At 39.5% G+C, this 18,218-nt stretch overlaps 1 protein-coding gene across 3 annotated transcripts in view; it reads right to left on the reverse strand.

Annotated features, from left to right (window-relative positions):
• The window catches only part of LOC108705937 (BTB/POZ domain-containing protein KCTD8), a 55,611-nt gene extending 50,502 nt beyond the window's left edge, over window positions 1-5,109 (reverse strand). For 2 of the 3 annotated variants that reach the window (XR_001933947.2, XM_041579454.1), the window contains exon 1: window positions 4,064-5,109. Coding sequence is in view for 2 of the 3 variants with exons in the window: in XM_041579454.1 (XP_041435388.1) it covers window positions 4,064-4,862 (799 nt within the window). In the remaining variant the exon portion in view is untranslated. The remainder of the gene's footprint in view (window positions 1-4,063) is intronic. The other variant, XM_018242680.2, reaches the window with a different exon arrangement.
• Between the last annotated feature and the right edge of the window lie 13,109 nt (window positions 5,110-18,218).

Here is an 18,218-nt window from a genome sequence, read left to right on the forward strand (position 1 = left end):
ATTTTCATTCGAATCGAACGATCGAAGCCATTCTATCGAATGATTTCATTCAATCGAATGGCTTCGATCGTTCGATTCGAACGAAAATCCTTCGATTTTAGCGGTCGAAGGAATCGAATGGTCGAATGGTCGAACGATTTTTGTTCGAATCGAACGCGAACTCATATTGGCGAACGTCGCGCGACGTTCGCGAACATTCGGCGGACGCGAACAGTCGAAGTTCGCGCGAACTAGTTCGCCGGCGAACAGTTCGCTACATCCCTACTACTGATAATTCTAGGATGACAAAAAACCATTATGGCCAGGATCTGTTTCCGAAACGCAAAAAAACAGAGTAGAGAGAATGGCAGAAACGGAATTATTAAACGGAAAGAAGACAAGAAGAGGCAGCAGGCGTTTCCGGGGAAAGACGATATGGGCTAAGAATGAATTTGGGGAATTTTCCCTCCACTATATTGACTTCCTCTCAGGAACTTGTTTTGAGTAACGATCTATCCTTTGCACCTACACACCATTGTAGTTTATTTAACACATTGTTAGATGTCAATAGGTTTGTGCATAAGTAGGTTGAAGGTCACAAGATAACCCAAAGGCCAGAATCTAATACTCTTTTTACCTCATTTCGAGAACACTGTTGCCTATTGAATTTAAATACCTTACGAGGTGAGAGTTAAGTTGAGGATCTAGATAGAGAGGGATTGATGGATAAAGAGAAACTGTCCAAAGACAAAAAGATGCCATCTGATTATTACCCCTTACAGTCGAGGTGTCCTTTGATGGACATGTTTCAGGAGCTCGTTGAAAACAATCTTATTAGTTTAGGCTCCAAGAAAATGAGGTGAGCCCCTGAGAACGTGTCCAGGGATGACAGGTTGGCTATTGATTCTCTAAAAGAGAATACAGCCATTACGATTAGGCAAGCAGATTAGGGAGTGTTTTATACTGGTGATGAAGACTACTGATTATTTGTCAGAAGCAAGGAGACAGTTGAATGATCCAGACACATTCCAACTACTACCATCCAACCCACAAACTGCTTACATGGGTTTGATAGAGGGATTGGTCTCCTATGGGGTATCTTTGGGAGTGGTGGACCCTCGGGACCTTGACTATCTAATCCGGCCCCAGCCGGTGGTCCAGATCTTCCACCACCTCCCTAAGATACACAAATCTGTTTCCTCCTCTGAAGGAAGGCCGATAGTGGCAACTATAGGCTCCATCAATGAAGGCCTTTCCGATTGGGTGGATACATGTTTAAAGCCCCTAGTTCCCGAACTGGACTCCTACATTAGGGATTCAGGACATCTGTTAAACAGGTTGTCCACCTTGAAATGGTTGAATATCATACACATGGGTTTCTATGGATGTCAATTCCTTGTATACCATGATATTACACGATTTGGGTATAACAGCAATTGCAGAAGTTTTAAAGGAGACACAACGATACACGGAGGATCTTATTCACTTCACACTTTTGGTTTTGGAGTTTCTACTCACACAATTTTTTCTATTTCGATGGGGGTTTGGAGCGGTCCCTTCGGTTGGATTGATCTGCCAATTTTTAGACAACACCTGCATTAGAAGCAGGTAAGTATTGTATTGTATTGTATTGAATTGTATTGTATTGTAAAGCTAGTAAAACTGTATATGACATCAATAGGCAGTAGGCAGCAGTAGCAAGATTGAATGGATATTTTTCCTGTCAAGTCCATTGAAGTGTACTCTTTAATCCTAGTGTAAATTCTGCAGTAACCCGTGCATACATTCTGATATATTTTGCTTTTATAAAACCAATACATTACAATTTACCCTAAAAGATAGTTCATTTTTACAATGAATTTTAGACTTTTTAAGTAACATCAAATACACAATTTCAATATACCGTTCTGTATTTAAGTGTACATACAACTATAATATAATAATTGGTATACCTAATGTATATATAAAGAGAATGAAAATGCCCCATATGGAAAATGTTTCAATCAAGGAATAATATGCAAAATGATTCTTAGGGGAATATTTATTATGCTAAGTAAAAAATAGTGGGATAATACACAACACATTGCCAGGCTTCACTATGTAAAAAATAGGGATGCACCGAATCCACTATTTTGGATTCAGCCGAACCCCCGAATCCTTCACGAATAGTTGAATACTAAACCGAATCAGAATCCTAATTTGCATATGCAAATTAGGGGTGGGAAGGGGGAAACTTTTGTTACTTCCTTGTTTTGTGACAAAAAGGTCAAGCAATTTCCCTCCCCGTCCATAATTTGCATATGCAAATTAGGATTCGGTTCAGCCGGGCAGAAGGATTTGGCCAAATCTGATTCCTGCTGAAAAAGGCTAAATCCTGGCTGAATCCTGAACCGAAACCTGGATTCGGTCTCTAGTAAAAAATGTCGTACTATTTTTACGTTTATTCTTATTTGCCTTCCACCAGAAAAAATAACAGCATCCAATCTGGCATTCGCCCACCTTCGCCATTTATTGTACACAGCTTTTTACACTGCTTTTTGAGGTGAAATTAGTTTTACACAGCATAATAAATATGCCCCTTAAACTCTTATTTCACTTTTGTGTAAACAGGAACGAGTGCAGTTACAATGTTAATGCTTTGGGAGCTGTCCTCATCTGTAGTGCTGAAAGAAATCCTTTTAACTCCAGATAAATATGATTAACGTGAACTGTATCTTGGTTTGACGTGCTCCCAACTACACCACTTTTTTATTTCCAAATACCCAACTTTCCATTTCAGCTCTATGCCATTACTTACAAGAGAAGGGTTGTTATGCTCTCCCCAATTCTCTTTTACAGAAACTATGCACAGAGATAAAGCACAGCTGTGACACACCGCAAACACAATTACTTCACTCGAAGCCTTCATGGTAAGCTTTGGAATCACATTAGAATGTTTAAGCTGACTGTAGACACAGACAGAAATGTCTTCTAAAGACTCTCCTGTTTCTCTCCCAGCTGAGCTACCATTAAATGCAATTACTCCAGGGCCATTTTCCTACATTACACACTTACTGAAAAAGTAAAAAGGTTTGTATTTCATCAGATGCCTCCTTCAATGATAACAGAGCCCAGATATGCCTTGTGGAAATGATTCTGGAACATGGGGACATCATCACGCTCAATGAATATTAATAGGAACTCTTTCATGCTTTGTTTTTTGTAAATTAACATTATAACAGTATTTTGTTTGGTAGTGGTTTCTTAGAAAAATCTTTATCAAATAGGCAGGATATTTCAGTTCCTAGATGGGATGATGGGAGCTGAAGCTAATGACCCGCCGCTGCACTGGAAGTAGCTGATAACTGTGTTGGGTCACTAGTTCCAAAGGTGTTGCTTAGGTGCAGGGAAAATTCTCCCTCTGCCCTAACCTTAGACCAGTTCAAACCTTGCTTTTAGATTATCTTGGAAAACCAAACTTTTTTTTTTTAACTCAGTTAATAATTCCAGTAGGAAAGGCAAGGGTGCCTGGGAATGTTTAACGCTTCATAGCAGGTTCAAAACAAATGGAATGTAGATGTTGTCAATTTATGACTGTACGAATGAGTGCACGTTACTGTGTGTACTGAAGGGATCAGTTAATTGGTGCATGTAGACAGATAAGCTGTTAAGGGACAAGTAGGTGATACTGGTTAAATCAAACTGATGGATGAGTTATGCTGCCTTTCTGTATGCATTATTATTCAAAGCCCCCAACAAGATGCAAGAAGGATTATAGTCTATAGACATAGCTGATTTAGCTTGATAAAGATGTGCAGATGTCCATGGCTCACAAAGTCATTTTTAAAGAGCACCAGGTGTGTAATTCTATTATAGCATATCATACAATTAGCAGATTTGTAGCCAGAGGAAATTTCAGTGAAAAGGTTGTGGAATGCTTTGCAGTGCTACACAATGTATGCATAAACATTTTTTTAAAAATTGTGACAATAATTTGACTGATCCTGAGAAACATAGAAAGTTGAGTACCCTGAGGCTACCAAAGCCTCTGTTTGTATTGATAGCTGTGCAGTGTCATAGAACAAAATAAGCAGAGGCAACTTACTGTAAAAGATATATTCTGTGTAGCTGCTCCAGATTTTGTCATCCCTGTATTGGTTAACGAAAGCTGCTGATCCCGTCGAGTTACAAGCTACCATGTGAAATCCAGCTTCTGAAAGCCTGTCAAACGCTTGTTCTAGGTAGGTGAACTTCAGATAGAACCTAGAAGTGTACTTCTCAGGAGGCCGGTCTGGATCCCGACTTTCGTTCAAAGTATCTCCAAAAACTTCTTTGGCTAAAGCTATCCTTCCACAAACCATAATCCGGGCGACCCTCCTGAATTTGGCATCAGCTTGGTTGTCTCTGACCATTGTGTAGGAACCTCTGTAACCTATTGTGATAAAGCCTGACTTCTTGTCTAGTGCTGCAGTCCTCACCAAATCACTACTCTGGGAATTGTCCTCTATATCACTCTGACAGCCTTCATCATTCAGAGAGCTTTGCTTGGTTACCTTGGGAGTGAGCAACTTCACCAGGTCTCCGAGCTGAAAGTACTCTGCCTCCTTTAGAAGTCGTTCTTTCTCAGGGAAGTGATCGGGCAGAGAGAGTTGCTTGTCTCTCAGAAAGTCCAAGATATACCTGAAGAGGAAGCCATCGCGGTCAATGAAGAAGCGTGCTCTGTTGTCTCTTGGCAATTCTTTGACATTGTTCCTGTTAAACATGCTGTGCAGGGTGCTATCCGGTACACTTGTCAACGTGGTGTGCTTGGTGACATAAACTTGTCCACCCACATTCAGTTCGATCACATCTGGAAAGGGATACGACATCTCACTGATGGGAAGTATTGTTTCTTTCACAGCCATCTTTCAAGTTAAAAAGAATGAAGAGCAAAAGTGATTTTTTTGGTAGAAAGTAGAGAAAGCTCCGCTATTGTTGGAATAGCACTATTAACCAAGATGGGGAATTAGGTTCTACATCCATGCATTGTTTCTTTAGTACAGCAGTGGATCAGAGACTTAAATGCAAAGGAAGAAGTGAGCAATAAGGTGCTGCAGGACTGGGGGTAGTAGTAGTAGCAGCAGCAGCTGCAGAGTGGTGCTGAAGTACAGAATGTAACCTGAAGAGATCTGGAGCAGGACAGCCTCTGAAGGAGGGGGCTTGCTGATGTGTAGGAACAGGGAGCTCTGCTGGGTCCTGATGCACAGCAGCTGTGAAGCTTCTCCATGTGTGTAGATGGAATGCTTTGCGATGTCTCACTAGATATATATCCACTTAAAGTGCATGTCATATTATTCCCTCCGGTGTCACATCCTCAAATGCCATGTATGCCATCTTGTTGGAGTCATTTCAATCACTGGACAGTGCCTACTCTATCACTGCTCACTTGCAATTTTCAGAAGTCTTTAATGATTCCAGCTCCCAACTAATGTTTGACATTGCTCAAGCCATGTCATAATTGGGGGACATATTTGAAAGAATAAACAAATAGGATAGTTACAAGGTTTTAACGGGCTGAATAACAAAGTCAAGTTTGGACATGGACAAAGGTTGGGCATTGGGAAGTGATTTCACCTGGGGAACACGCAAAATTCTAGGGTTTCCAATGAATTAAATTCATGAAATCGATTTATTGTTTAAAGGTAACAGTAACAACAAAAATGATATTGTTTAATATGCTTTAAAAATGTGCCGTTACCCTCCACTGGAAGAACTGGTTTGTTTGCAGATACTACTATAATTTATACTAATAAGAGTTAAAAAAGGGAAAAAAGCTAATGTACAGTATACACAGCAGATAATAGATACACAGTGTAAAATACAATAGGAATCATTTTAATTGCTGTCATAGTCATTGCTAGAGATGTCGCGAACTGTTCGCCGGCGAACTTGTTCGCGCGAACATCGGGTGTTCGCGCTCGCCGGAAGTTCGCGAACGTCGCGCGACGTTCGCCATTTTGGGTTCGCCATTGTTGGCGCTTTTTTTTGCCCTCTCACCCCAGACCAGCAGGTACATGGCAGCCAATCAGGAAGCTCTCCCCTGGACCACTCCCCTTCCCTATAAAAACCGAAGCCCTGCAGCGTTTTTTCACTCTGCCTGTGTGTGCTGAAGAGATAGTGTAGGGAGAGAGCTGCTGCCTGTTAGTGATTTCAGGGACAGTTGAAAGTTTGCTGGCTAGTAATCGTTTTGATACTGCTCTGTTATTGGAGGGACAGAAGTCTGCAGGGGTTTGAGGGACATTTTAGCTTAGGTAGCTTTGCTGGCTAGTAATCTACCTTCTACTGCAGTGCTCTGTATGTAGCTGCAGTGGGCAGCTGTCCTGCTTCTGATCTCATCTGCTGACTGCTGCAATAACAGTAGTCCTTGTAAGGACTGCTTTTATTTATTTTTTTGTTGTTTTACTACTACTACTACTACTACTACTATAAGAGCCCAGTGCTATTAGTCTAGCAGTGTTGGGGAGTGGGACTGGTGTGCTAATCTGCTGCTCCTAGTAGTTCAGCAGCACCAACTTTAATTTTTTTTTTTTAATATTCATTTTTTTTTTATTTTACTTTTTTTTATTTTACTACCGCTGTAGTAGTGTATAAGTTGACCTTTTAGGCATTATTTGCCCTGTAGGCATTATTTGCACACTGTTTTCTTCAACCCGCCATCGAGCTGTGTGACCTTGTTCACATTCTGTCTAAATATCCATAATATTACCGTCTCCAGAAAAAACACCGGAGTCACTTTTTTCAAGCAGCCATAATATATTTTACGTAATCCGTATCCACCGCTGTAGTAGTGTATACGTTGGCCTTGTAGGCATTATTTGCACACTGTTTTCTTCAACCCGCCATCGAGCTGTGTGACCTTGTTCCCATTCTGTCTAAATATCCATAATATTACCGTCTCCAGAAAAAACACCGGAGTCACTTTTTTCAAGCAGCATTCATATATTTTACGTAATCCGTATCCACCGCTGTAGTAGTGTATACGTTGGCCTTGTAGGCATTATTTGCACACTGTTTTCTTCAACCCGCCATCGAGCTGTGTGACCTTGTTCCCATTCTGTCTAAATATCCATAATATTACCGTCTCCAGAAAAAACACCGGAGTCACTTTTTTTGGCAAAAAATGACTATTTTCAGCATTTATGTGGCATATTTTTTCTGGCAACTGTGCTTCAGTGGCTGCAACCAAAAAAACTGGGCAAACAATGTCTACAAGGTCAACGTATGGCGAAAAATTACTATTTTCAGCATTTATATGGCATATTTTTTCTGGCAACTGTGCTTCAGTGGCTGCGTCCAAAAAAACTGGGCAAACAATGTCTACAAGGTCAACGTATGGCGAAAAATGACTATTTTCAGCATTTATATGGCATATTTTTTCTGGCAACTGTGCTTCAGTGGCTGCGTCCAAAAAAACTGGGCAAACAATGCCTACAAGGTCAACGTATGGCAGTTGTTTAAAGAGAACAGTAGATTACTAGCCAGCAAAGCTACCTAAGCTAAAATGTCCCTCAAATCCCTGCAGACTTCTGTCCCTCCAATACAGAGCAGTATCAAGCAGATTACTAGCCAGCAAACTTACTATCATCTGTCCCTGAAATCACTAACAGCTCTCCCCCTACACTATCTCTTCCAAGCACACACAGGCAGATTTTTCAGATACATTTTTGCCCTTGATCCCCCTCTGGCATGCCACTGTCCAGGTCGTTGCACCCTTTAAACAACTTTAAAATCATTTTTCTGGCCAGAAATGTCTTTTCTAGATGTTAAAGTTCGCCTTCCCATTGAAGTCTATGGGGTTCGCGAACCGTTCGCGAACCGCTCGCATTTTTGCGCAAGTTCGCGAATATGTTCGCGAACTTTTTTTCCGACGTTCGCTACATCCCTAGTCATTGCACAAAAAATCCAATTGTGTCAAAAAGCTATTGTTGCAGGTGGCAGTAGCTGTAGGGTTACCACAGCGGCTGCATCAATAGACACAGAGCTCTTGAGCAATAAACAATCAGGTTTTGTTTAAAGGATTAGGCACTTTTTAGTAGCTGTATGCACAAAATGTCTATGTCTTAAATATATTGATAATGGGTTGAGTGCAGAGGACCTTTTGCACATTTAAGCCTTGCTTGAAGATGGCGCAAACTGGTGGAAATGGTTGCTAAATTCTTAAGCTAAATTGCTCACACAAAGGCATTCATTTTGTATTACAAATATGTTCTGTTTAGTACTTTTACTACACTCCCCTGTAAATATGAAATGTGCACTCTTGACATTACTGGTCCTTTAATATAGTTTATGAAACACACCTGCACAACTGAGAAGACCTTGACCTGGGCCCCATATATTGTCACTATAAAACTCCCATTCCCCCCAGTCTGCTGAATCTCACCCCCTCAACCCATATCCCTCACTCCCTGCACTTGGGGTTGTTTATTTTCAATTTATTTTCATTTAACGTGTAAGAGATCAAATCCTTTGTTCCACTGGTCTCCTCAGGTCCCTGGGCCCCAGTGCAATTCCTTGTGCCTGGTGCTCACTAATATATAAACTCATTGAAGTCACTAACTCAATGTTTTAAAGTGCTTCACTGTTCACTTCATTATTTAGCAAGATAGACTGAACACTGTAAATTTAATTGCATTTTTTATTTTCATTAAATATATATTCAGTGATTGATAGTTCAATTGTATATACAGAATTAGTCTCTATCAATCAGTCCAAAGAAGAGAGTGAGCTAATTTTGCTCACTCCCACCTTACTCCCTGTACTACCAAGCACACACAGCTAACCATCAAACACCAATTTAAAAAATAGTTAGTTACATGCAACACTACACACTGTAAAGCCTCTAACTTATATTTCTGGTTAGGTTTCAAAACCTAGTAGTTAAAGGGGAACTATTGCGAAAATGAAAATGTAATATGCTTCAGCATACTGAATTAAGAAACTTTTTAAATACAATAAATTAAAAATTCTGCATCGTTTCTGAAATAATCAAGTTTATCTTCACTATTCCTCTCTCAGTATCTGTTTCTCTTCATTCTGTCTTCATGTAGCAGTTGGGTCAGATATTCATTGACAGTTAGATCCAATATATCTTATAGGGGGGCTCCTTTTGCTTAGAAGATGTATTAGAGCTCACTCTATTAAAATCACCAGACATCATGTCTCTCTACACGCAGAATTTGTGCAAAAGTTATTTGCTGGAATGAGTTATTTGAGTGAGCTCTAATTCATCTGCTAGGAAAGGAAGCCCCCCTATAAGATATATTGGATCTAATAAACTTGATTATTTCATAAACGATGCAGAATTTTTAATTGATTGTATTTACAAAGTCTCTTATTTCAGTATGCTGAAGCTTATATGAAATTTTCCCGATAGTTCCCCTTTAAGCTACTGGACGATCCCCCATGTTACTATTTGTAGTAATCACATTAGTAATATATCACTAGAAAGTAAGCCAGACAAAAGATCTGGAATCTTTCCTTGCCAAACCCCAGCCACATATAAGTTAAATAATGCTTAGGGTTTAATATAATAAAATCCATTGGTAACTACAAGTTACTAGACTGGTAGCAAACATTCCTTCAACCCCAAGCTCCGTGAGATAGAATTAGTGCAGATATGGAAAATGCACATAATGCCTGAGGCCTTAACTGGAGGGTCAAATGGGAATGATTACTGTCAGTAACATTCTAATCAGTGATCACTATGTGGCAAGGACACATTGTGCTTGAACTGTTCTGCCTACAGCACTGCATAAGCAAACAGTGGCAATATTAGATTTCACACAAGTGCCTGAGGCATAAATTTGGACACATTTATATTTGGGTTGACACATTTGCATTGCACCCAAACAATATTAAGGACCCCGATTAAGATTGAAGTCAAATTAGATTCTGTAGTATTAAGTGAATTTGGTGGACTTTCCTGTATTATTTTAATTAGATATTTGGAAGTCTGTAAATAGTATTATCAGTATTGGAACAAAGAAATGAAATAAATAGATTTTCTATCAGTTATGGGAGCACAATTATTAGAGATGTAAAATATTTTGCACTCCCCTCAAAAAGGTGTAAAAGTTGGTTTTAATCAAATAGTGAATTTACAGTATAAATATATGTTGCTTTCTTGATGTATGATTGAAAAAAATAGCTGTGAATAAAGTAATAAGTGCATTTTGTGTGACATCTTGACCCCGAAATGATGCTAATATTTTATACCACGCTCAATCTAGGGGAAATTAACGGGACAAATTAAAACAGTAAACTATTTTCTGGCATGAAATCTATTTTACACCATTGTGTAATTTGATATAAAAAGTGATGTAATACATCAATGCAAGCTTTACGTGCCTTTTTTAAACAAACTGTTCTTTTGCCAATTTTATACTTGCATAAAATGATCATATATGTAATATGAAGGGTCATTTACAGCTGCTAGCGCAGTTGCGGTTGCGCCAAGCTAAAAAGACCTGATTTATCAGAAGTACTTGCCCCCTATAGTGTAGTTGCTTAGTGCATTCTATTTTATTCACTACTTTAGGGTCAGGGCACACACTCAGATTCAGGGAGATTAGTCGCCCGGCGACAAATCTCTTCTTCGGGGCGACTAATCTCCCCCCACTGGCTCGCGCTGGCTAGAATGTAAATCGCTGGTGGGATGGCACTCAGAGGGCTTTGTTTTCCAAAGTCGCCCGAAGTTGCATCACAAGGAAACTACGAGCGACTTCAGAAAAAGAAGTGATCCGAGTGCCAGCACACCAGCGATTTACATTCTAGCCAGCGGGAGGCAGTGGGGGGAGATTAGTTGCCCTGAAGAAGTCGAATGGCGACTAATCTCCCCGATTCTGAGCGTGTGCCCTGAACCTTAAAAAGGTGCTTTATTTTTCCCTGCCATTTATATTTTACAATTGCCTGGTGTGAATTTTTGCACATTGTTTTAATAATGCATATAACAATGCACCTCATGCATATTGGGTAGGGGCTAAAAATTATTTTCACCTAAAGAAGTTTATGGCTTTAAACCCTTTCTCTTCCTTATGTGAAAGTAAGTGGTAAATAAAAAATGGAGCATTCTAGTTCCTCTACTCCAAATATGTGCAGGGATATTAGAATAGGGCATACATCATAAACAAATCTGGGAGTCAATAATGAAACCCAGTCTCTTATTAAGAAGGAAGTGGAGAGGGGTAAGTCTGGGGAGCTCTTGCATTTACTGTTGGACTAATTCCCTCACTGCTGCCCAATTAGAAGGAGTAGGGTTGCCACCTGTGGGCTTTAGTGAGACTGGGCAGTGGGGCAGGCAGTGATATCACAGGAGGGAGCCATAGTGGATGAAGCAGGAGCGATTGGCTAATTGATACGTCAAATAGAGTCCTGTCTGGTTTTCATAATTTGGAAACCCATGCTGGCAGAAAACCAGGCTAAACTTGTCAAAACTGGGTAGGTGGCAACCCTAAGAAGGAGCTATGTTAAAATTATTATATTATATCATTATAGGGATACACATCAATTATGCCATACATATCCTGGTAGCAGAGACATACGGGTTGAAAAGGCCCCAGTGGGAGGAGTCTATATCCTCACAAAATAGGTTTTAGTGGATCTCCAAGTATGTGTGACAAATAACTTTCCTTACACATGTTAACCCACTATTGTAAGTACAAAATCCATTGCCAACTTTCTCTCAGCAGGTACAGTTTAGTAGTTAGACCAGGGCCATTAATCAAAGCTGTAGTTAATTGAAAGGGACAGGATATTTTGTCTCCTTAGGAACTGTCCACAGAATCCAAATCCCAACATTTCATTTTAAATATTCTGAGCAGATTCCAGCATTTTCCAATCCAATCAATATAGAAAACAATGTCAATTGAATTGCTAAAGCTCTAGGATATCTCACTACCGGGTACCTTGTTAAAGGATTTTGATCAATGTGAACTTAAAAGAGCTCTAATTATAAAAGTGGCATTTGTTATAAGATGTAGAAATAAATTATAAACTATCCTAGAGTAAGATAGGACCAAGATCTTAGGTTATCCTAGCCAGCTTCTTCTAAATTAGGCAGTATCACTCAATACTGACTTGCATTGGACAAATATGTACTCAGCAAGCTGGATGGCGGATTAGTAATTCATTTAGAAGCTGCTGACCAATGACATATGAGAAAAGACACACAAGTCAAGTGTCTTTTTTTTGCCCTCCTGAAGTGATTTCCAGCTTAGTGGGTTATGGGAACTGAACCACTTCCCATGTCTTTAATGGCAGATGCTTTGATTTGCGGGTGCAATAAATAGTCATTTGGAAACACACCAGTCAGCATTTCAAATTGACTATTGTCTAACATACTGTATGAGAACCCCCACTGAAGTAAAAATTGCAGAAGTGACAAAACACCTTGAATTGCTCTATGTGCTTCTTTTGAAAATACAAACAGAGGAATCACAGCAGTTTAGGTCTAGTGATGGGCGAATAGATTCATCAGAAACGAATTTCCACGTTTCGGCGCAAGCAAATTAAATTGCGAAACTGCAGCGACAATTCAGCGGCAAAAAATCTGCCGCGTCAAAGAAAATTGACGCGCATCAAAATAAATTGACGCATGTCAAAATTGTCACGCGCATAAAAATTGGCTTGCATCAAAATGATTCAGAAGTCTGTTGACTTTAATGAATTTGAACCAAATAGTTGCACGTGTCAAAATTGACCCATGACGAGATTTTTTGATGCCCATTTTTTCGCAAATTTTTCGCCGTTTCGCAAATTTTGCGGTAAATTTTTCCACTAAGTTAAAAAAGAAAAAAAAGCTGGTCACCTCACTCTGTTAATATAAACATATTACTACCCCTCCATATACAGTATAATAACTAAAGGGGTCACTTACAACTTACAAGTGCAGTAAGCAAAGTGCAATTTTTCCCCCCATAACGCAGAGTATTTTTTCGCAGAATCCCAGTGCCATCGATGTCCTGACTACTGATGGACGAATCTGTGTCTGTGCAAAAAATTTGCGAAACGCATTGAAGTCAATGGGCGTCAAAATCATTCTCATCAATTTTTATACACGCGACAATTGGTCCAAATGCATTAAAGTCAATGGGTGTCCAAATAATTTTGACGCTGCGGATTTTTTGATGGCGAATTGTTGCTGCAGTTCCAGGAATTAATTTGCTTGTGGCAAAATGCTGAAATTCATTGCGAATACGTGTCTGGCAAATTTATTCGCCCATCACTTGTCCTGACGGGATTGGTGCCAATGTGTCAATATTTATGCCATTGTGCTTGTGCTTCACTGTAAATTGGAGGCAACAGCCCTTGACGTTTTCCAACTCCTGTTTTTATTTTCTGGTGTTTGCCGGGAGATTGATGTGTGTGCCCCATTCTTGTGCCTACTGACTGGTTGTCATAATTTTCATTGTTTGGCACAAGAGTGATGTATATTTGGTGCATCTGTATTGTGCCAATCGATGCAAGGCACTGTGGGAACCTTTACACTATCCCATGGTTCTAAGGTGACAGTAGCTTCAGAGTCCCCCCTGTGTCAATAGAGCAATTGCACTTGATTTGGAATAGAAGGCAGGAAGGACTCACCTTTTCTCAGATTTTATGCTGTTTTAGCTTTGTCTCCTGGGAAACTTAAAATCAGGGTTCTACTGTATTTGGTTCTTTTCTTTGTTTCTCTAGTGTTTTCCTACCACTTCAGTGGAACTGAAGAAGCCACTTAGATGAGTGCTGAACTGTTTTCAAGAAAAACTCTAGGGGGCAGATTTATCTAAAGTCGAATTTCAAGTTATGTGAATTTTTTTTAACTCAAATTCAAATGTACTCGAATGGGAGGTTATTTATGAAAAACTCGAACCTGTAATATTCAATCAAATATGAAAGACCCAAAAATTTGAATCAAATTCAAATCCATTTTTCTTTCAAAAAAAATAATTGAATGTCAGGAAGGCAATTAACATCTTCAAATGGTTCAATGGACCTCTGGCATTGACTTCTACATGAATTTGGCAGGTTTTAGGTGGTGAATATTCAAATTAGAACTGTTTCCAGGGTCGAATTATGAGAAATCTCACATTCAAATTTGAGTTGGTAAGTTAAAATTCTAATTTGTGAGTTTTGACCAAAAAAAAAAGTAGAAAATTCAAATTTACCATTCGAACCTTAATAAATTTGCCCCTAAATGTCCAGTAGCCTTTGACTTAATTCTACTAGATACTATAGAAAAGTGCACATTATGACGCATGCACCTTTAATAATTGGGCACAATGCACAAATACAACTATGGTAGCAGAGTTAAATGTTTCTAAGGGGCAGATTTATCAAAATTCAAGCTTTTTTTACTAATATTGGAGTCATTCATTTCCATTAGTGATGGGTGAATTTATTCGCAAAACCGCCGCAAAAATTCACTGGCGAAATGGACACCGGCATTGGTTTTTTTTTTGACACCGGTGCATTTTCACTGGCGAATGTGCGCCGGCATCCATTTTTGGCATAAAAAATTAGACAACAGTGTCGTTTCGCAAGTTTTTTGCTGGTTTTTTTATTCGGCGTGTCGTCCCTTTAAAGATGTCGGCACCCATGATCCACGTGGTCCGACACCGGCATCTTGACGCCAGCGTGATGACGTCATGCGCCCTGCGCGAAATTCAATATAAAAGGACGCCGGTTCGATGCCCGATTGTAGGTTTTGTTTTTAACATTCCTGGGTGTTTGATAATTTCTGTTATATTGATTCCTGGACTTTTGACCCTGCCTGAATCTCGACTCTGATATTATTATGCCTGCCTTTTGGACTTTTGCATGGACTTTGATTACGATTTTGCCTGAACCTATGTGTACCGCGATGATGGACTTTAACCCCTTAAGCTTCCTCCTTGGTCCTGACTACTCCTGCTGGGAGCCAATAGGCCCCCTGACATCTTGATATTGACACGCTCCTATGATTTTCAGAGGAACGTGTCGGCATCGATTTAAATCTACTGAAAAATAATTGAAATATTAAAGAAACCCAGTAGGCTGGTTTTACCTCCAATAAGGATTAATTGTATTTTAGTTTGGATCAAGTTGAAGGTAATGTAATAATAATAATAATAATATTATTATAATATTATATCTTCGAAGTACTGTCTCTTTAAAAAAACTTTGACTTCCATACTTCGCCAAATTAAACCTGCTGAAGTGCTATGTTAGCATATGGGGACCTTCTACAACATTTTTCCAAGTCTTTCGATCGAACTATTATTATTTGACCGCAGGATTGCCAAATTTGCTGAAAAAACTTCGAATTTGATATTCGAATTCGAAGTTTTTTAATTCGCTGGTCAAATTTCGAAGTATTTTGTACTTCAACATTCGACCCTTGTTAATACTGACCCTTAGTGTCAGGAGCTACCTGGGATCGATGTCTGAACTATACTCTCACAGGCTCCTGCATTATTCCATTGAGCCACTGGAGACCTTTGGAGCCTGCTTCTATTGGTATGATTAAAGACGTTCTACCTTTTACGTTTGCTCACCTCCTCCTCCTCCTTCTTGCTCTACCAGGTGTTGGTAATATGTTAATTAAGGGCCTTTATAAGCCTGTTAGTAATGTTACTCCGGGGCTTGATCATTGAAGCTCCCAAGCTAGATCCTGTGACTCCTTGTTCCTGTAACTCCTGATTCCTGCTTTTGTTCCTGAGATTCCTGCTTTTGTTCCTGAGATTCCTGCTTGTTCCTGAGATTCCTGCCTTGTTCTCTGCTACAGTTCCCCTTACCTGCTCTCTATTGGATCTCCTGGTAATTGACCTCGGCTTGTTTACTTGACTATCCTCTGCCATCAGCCTGCCTCTGACCTCGGCCTGCCATACGGATTTGTTATTGCCTTCAGCCTGCCCCCGACCTCAGCCTGTTTCTCGGACTTGCTTTATTGTTGCCTGCCCTTGACCACCAACCGGTGTAAGAACTTTTTATCTTTTGGTTCATCTGTTATACTGCCATACTTTTCATTATTAAAACATTCTTCTGCTTAACATGTTTCCGGCCTATCAAAACCTCAAATACCCGCTGTACTCGTGTTATACAGCACCAAGGCTCCTAACTACCAGCCACTCACCTGTGGCCAAGCCTGACACTTAGAGTTGTAGTATTTCTACAAACGATGAAAATAATCTACAAACAGCCCCTATGATATTGCCCTCCAATACAGTACATGAAAACAAAGTTTTTCTTTCAATCAGTAGAAATGGATAATGAATTTGTTTTAAAATAGCACATATACTGTATTTAAATTCAGCTTTAAAGTTACTAAGAGTTTACCGAGAACAGAAAAAACTATAAAACACTTTTTTTTTACAAGTTAAATTAATAAAAGGGTTTGAATTCAGAAACAATGTCAAAACTGACAAGCTTCGGGGAAATGGAATGGAAACCGGTCGGTAAAAATGAAAAATGAATATCATATTACGAGCAGGGAAAAAAAATATGATTTTCCAATCAAGAGCTGAAATGCGAAGTAATGTAAAATTGTAAATAGAACTGAGAATCAAAGGAATCAGGCTGAATGAAATTTATACCATCGGATGATAAAGAAGCTCTTTTCATTGGTAACGTTTGCACATTGCCCAAAACCCCTGAAGGAAAAGCATTAAACACAATTTTATAGGCATATCTTCACAATGGTATTTCATAGAGTTCATTCTTGGCTTTACGAGTCTATCAAGTGAAAAAGATTATACCCAGGCTTTGAAGATCTTTTGTTGGTCACTGAGTAAGATTGACACAGATGATTCGGATGGTGAAATATTCGTGCTGCCGTTATCAGATCTTACAGGGTAACTGACATTTAATAGTTTTTCCCAGCGCTAGCACAATGCATATATATGATAACATTAGTTAGGGTAGTACAAGTGGGAGCTTCATAGCATAGATTCATATGTTATGTAAATGTAAACTATCAATTAGTTACATATAAATCACCTAAGAATATTGATGAGAATGTGCCCCCCCAACCTCCCTCTAACATGTTTGTCATTCACATGCACAAGTTAAGAAGCAGAAGGTACAGACCGCATATGGGGCTTTCCTTAAAGGAGAACTAAACTCTAAAAACGAATATGGCTAAAAATGCCATGTTTTATATACTGAACTTATTGCACCAGCCTAAAGTTTCAGCTTGTCAATAGCAGCAATGATCCAGGACTTCAAACTTGTCACAGGGGGACTCAGTGGCATAACTAGATGTTGTTGGGCCCCACAGCAAATTAATTTTAGGGCCCCCAACATATCCAGTGTTTGTCCTGTCTTACCAATATATGTTCAAATTGCTCATCAATGAGAGCCTCATGGGGCCCCCTGTATCTCCTGGGCCCCCCTGCAGCCGCAGGGTCTGCTTCCTCTGTAGTTACGCCCCTGCAGGGGGTCACCATCTTGGAAAGTGTCTATGATGCTACAGGACTGATTATTAAATTCGGATGGTAGCTACACTGGTTTATGTGCTGCCATGTAGTAATTATCCACATTAATTACTAATCAGCCTTATATTGTGACATTTCTATTCTATGTGTACTGTATATTGTGAGTGGGTCCCTAAGCTCAGTAAGTGACAGCAGCACAGAGCATGTGCAGTGAATCAGCAGAAACGAAGATGGGGAGCTACTGGGGCATCTTTGGAGACACAAATCTTCCCTGCTTAAGGGCTTTGGTTGCCTTGGGCTGGTACAGAAGCCCAAAACATTATGTACAACATTTGTAACCTATTTCTTTAGTTTAACTTTCCTTGTCCTTTAAAGCCTGCCCTATGGAAGGAGTATGGACAGGGTTGGCCTGCACCCCCTGATGCTGCTTTTTGTACTAAGTGCCAGATATTTATTCTGGCCCCATGGCGCAAAAGGACATACATTTGTGTCCCTTACCATCTAGCACTAGTCCCTGGTGATAGATAAGTAATCATCAAGCTTCATGTATAGTAAATTGAACAGATTTAGAAAAATCTCAGATGGAAATAAATCTATTATATTTGGTAGCAGTGTAATCCAGGTTGATGTGATGATCAATAAGCTTATACTATTAAAAAGGCGTATCACTTATTTAATAACATTTGCATATTTCCATATTTCTTTAAAACTCTAAAAATTAGAGATGAGTGTAAAAACAATAAGAAACAAAAAAAATGAGAGCTGCGTTGATCCTATTAGACCCATTTTTTATCAATTCAGACTTTTAGAGGTTTTTTTTCGTTAGTAATT

This window comes from Xenopus laevis, chromosome 1S (assembly GCF_017654675.1).
Source record: "Xenopus laevis strain J_2021 chromosome 1S, Xenopus_laevis_v10.1, whole genome shotgun sequence".
NCBI classification, from domain to species: Eukaryota; Metazoa; Chordata; class Amphibia; order Anura; family Pipidae; genus Xenopus; species Xenopus laevis.